Here is a 2,711-nt window from a genome sequence, read left to right on the forward strand (position 1 = left end):
AGTTAAGTGTAAAACTGTAACCAGTCAACGTTTTTATGGTTGAGCATAACAAGCGGCGGCACCCTGTAACAGCAAAAGAAGCACGAGCTTGGCATGCTGGCCCAAGGTCAAAGGAGCGGCATGCGGCAGCGGCACCGCCACCGTGGTCGCCACGTAGTCGCGTCATGACAATGGGCACGGTCAGCCCAATTTGCTCGGTTGAAAGTCCCCAGCACCGCCGCATGCGGACTCGGGAGCTGACACAATCACGCTGACGCGCGCACCGGCAGTTAGCGCCACCATCCATCGACCTTGCCAAAAGAGACGTATCTCAAGTTCGGATGCAGACCAGCCTTGCTCACATCGCAGCAGTGTCGTCAGATGCTTCCTTTTTTCCTAGACTAGAAGGAGGCGGTCGTCAGATGCTTGGTACACCTGAGATTTTTCTTCGCTCTTTTTAAAAAATCAACAGTTGGTTCAGCAACATCCGACTATCCGAGCATGGATAGACATGGCCTGGTGGCATGGAAGCTAAGTTACACCGATAGCTAAGGGAGCTGAAGCTGACGAGAAGAGGTGAACCCCTATGATCTACATGCGCAGCGTCAAAACCAGTTATCCTGATCGAAGCCGGCGCCGGGGTAGTAGTGATCGAACGGTCCGAACGGATCAACGCCGGAGACGAAGCCGCCATCCCAGACCGAGCCCACATCGGTGAAGCCATATATGTCGAAGAGATACGTGGCCTGCTGCCACTCCGCCACGTCCACGGCGGACGCCGCCGAGCCAGCCGAGGCCGAGGAGGAGGAGCAGGACGGCGAGATCGCCGAGGCAGGGGAAGCAGAGCAGTTGCTCCCCGCAGTGTGCGGGGGCACCACGATCTCCTGCGGCGGCTGGATCAGCGGAACCACCGCCTTGTCGTCCTCATCCTCCGCCGGCAGAGAGTGTTCAGCGCAGTGGGGCGTCGGCTGCTCCTTGTCTTGCAGCGCGGTAGGAGGGGCCTGGTCTTTGTCGAGCGGGAGGTGGGTGGCGGGGTCGATGCCCATCCTGCGGAGCTTCTTCTTGATGTGGGTGTTCCAGTGGTTCTTGATCTCGTTGTCGGTCCTGCCGGGGAGCATCGCGGCGATCTTGGCCCAGCGGTTGCCGAGCTGCGCGTGCATGTCGATGACGAGCCGCTCCTCGTCGTCGGACAGGAGGCCGCGCTTGAGGTCGGGACGCAGGTAGTTGGTCCACCGCAGCCGGCAGCTCTTGCCGCACCGCATCAGCCCTGCACCCACACCAAAACCTATGCATGTAAGCATGTTTCAAAACATAGAGAAGGTCAGATTCGGAGCTGAGCAGGTCGCTGGTGACCGACCTGCGAGCTTGGGGACGATGCGCCAGCAGAAGTGGCCGTGGGTGAGGAGGAAGGCGACGAGCTTCTGGTCCTCCTCCGCCGTCCACGGCCCCTTCTTCAGGCCCACCTTGTCGCAGCACGGCTGCCTGCCCATCCTCGCTCCTCCTCAGCAGTTGCTGCTCTTCTGACCCTGCCTTCTTGTCTCCGTTCCAAGTACTAAGATCGATCGGTGCAGGGTGCAGCCGAGCTGCATTTATAGAGAGAGGACGAGGGTCAGGTCACCTGGTCACGGTGGAGATAGCGAGAGATGCTGTGTATGTGGCGAAGCGCACGTGGCAAGAAGAGAGGGTCGTACGTGTGAGCCTTTCTCTGAGCCAGGGTGCCATGCTTACGGCCGCATGCATCTGTGGCTGGGCTCCAGCAACGCCATGCGATTTCTTGACTACTGTATGTGCATTGCTCCTCCTTTCCGCAGGTACCCCCTACATTGTTGCAGCCTTGCAAACATTGGAACTGTAGATCCGGCACGACGCAATCTGGGCCGCCCATTCAAATCTCCACGTCCGGAGCTTTATTCAGTAAAAAGAAGTAAACATAATAATTTTACTGGACCCCACAATAATTTGCCTATGGCAATTTAAGAAATGCGTCTCCAGTGCGCCTTAACGGGCGCATGTCGACGGCTCATAAATTTCGCTTAATTAGGCTCCCTTATTTTGTCGTCAGAATTGACCAAGAGAACGACAACGAGGTTTTTGCGGCGCCAATTTTTTTTTTTTAGAGAAGGAAAGGACCCCGGAGAGTCCAAAGCGCACGATGGTCGTGCCACTCTTAATTAAGCACCGATACTGGGCGATTTGAACGTTTGAATTGTAGCCCCGGCACTATGCAATCTGGACAACCCATTCAAATATAGACATCCAGAAAGCTTTATTCAGTATAAAAATAAGTAATTTTTTTTGTTGGACCCCACAATAATTTACCTCTAGCAATTTAAGAAATGCGTCTTCGGTGCGCCGTAACACGCGTATGTCCACAGCTCATAAATTTCGCTTAACTACGCTCCCCTATTTTGTCAGTCAGAATTGACCAGAGAATGTCAACGAGGTTTTTGCCGCTCCAATTCTTTTACTTAAGAAGGAAAGGACCCCGGAGAGTCCAAAGCGCATGATGGTTGTGCCACTCTTAATTAAGCACCGGGATACTAGGCGATTTGAAGTTTGAATTGTAGCCCCGATGATATGCAATCTAGGCAGCCCATTCAAATCTCAACTCCTAAGAAGAGAAAAAATAAATTTGGGTGGGCCCCAAAATAATTTATCTCTTGCAACTAAAGAAATTTGTCGCGGGTGCCTTAACGCGTTACGTTCGCGGCTCTTAAATTCGCTTAATTAGG

General features: G+C 54.0%; 1 protein-coding gene across 1 annotated transcript; it reads right to left on the reverse strand.

Moving 5' to 3' along the window:
• Positions 1–514: 514 nt before the first annotated feature.
• Positions 515–1,469, reverse strand: LOC124673008 (transcription factor MYB20-like). The gene is made up of 2 exons (XM_047209150.1): positions 1,337–1,469; positions 515–1,246 (listed from the first exon to the last, which is right to left on the reverse strand). The coding sequence occupies exons 1-2, from the start codon at positions 1,467–1,469 to the stop codon at positions 585–587; spliced, it is 795 nt and encodes a 264-aa protein (XP_047065106.1). The 3' UTR covers positions 515–584.
• Between the last annotated feature and the right edge of the window lie 1,242 nt (positions 1,470–2,711).

This window comes from Lolium rigidum, chromosome 1 (genome assembly GCF_022539505.1).
Source record: "Lolium rigidum isolate FL_2022 chromosome 1, APGP_CSIRO_Lrig_0.1, whole genome shotgun sequence".
In the NCBI taxonomy this organism is placed as follows: domain Eukaryota; kingdom Viridiplantae; phylum Streptophyta; class Magnoliopsida; order Poales; family Poaceae; genus Lolium; species Lolium rigidum.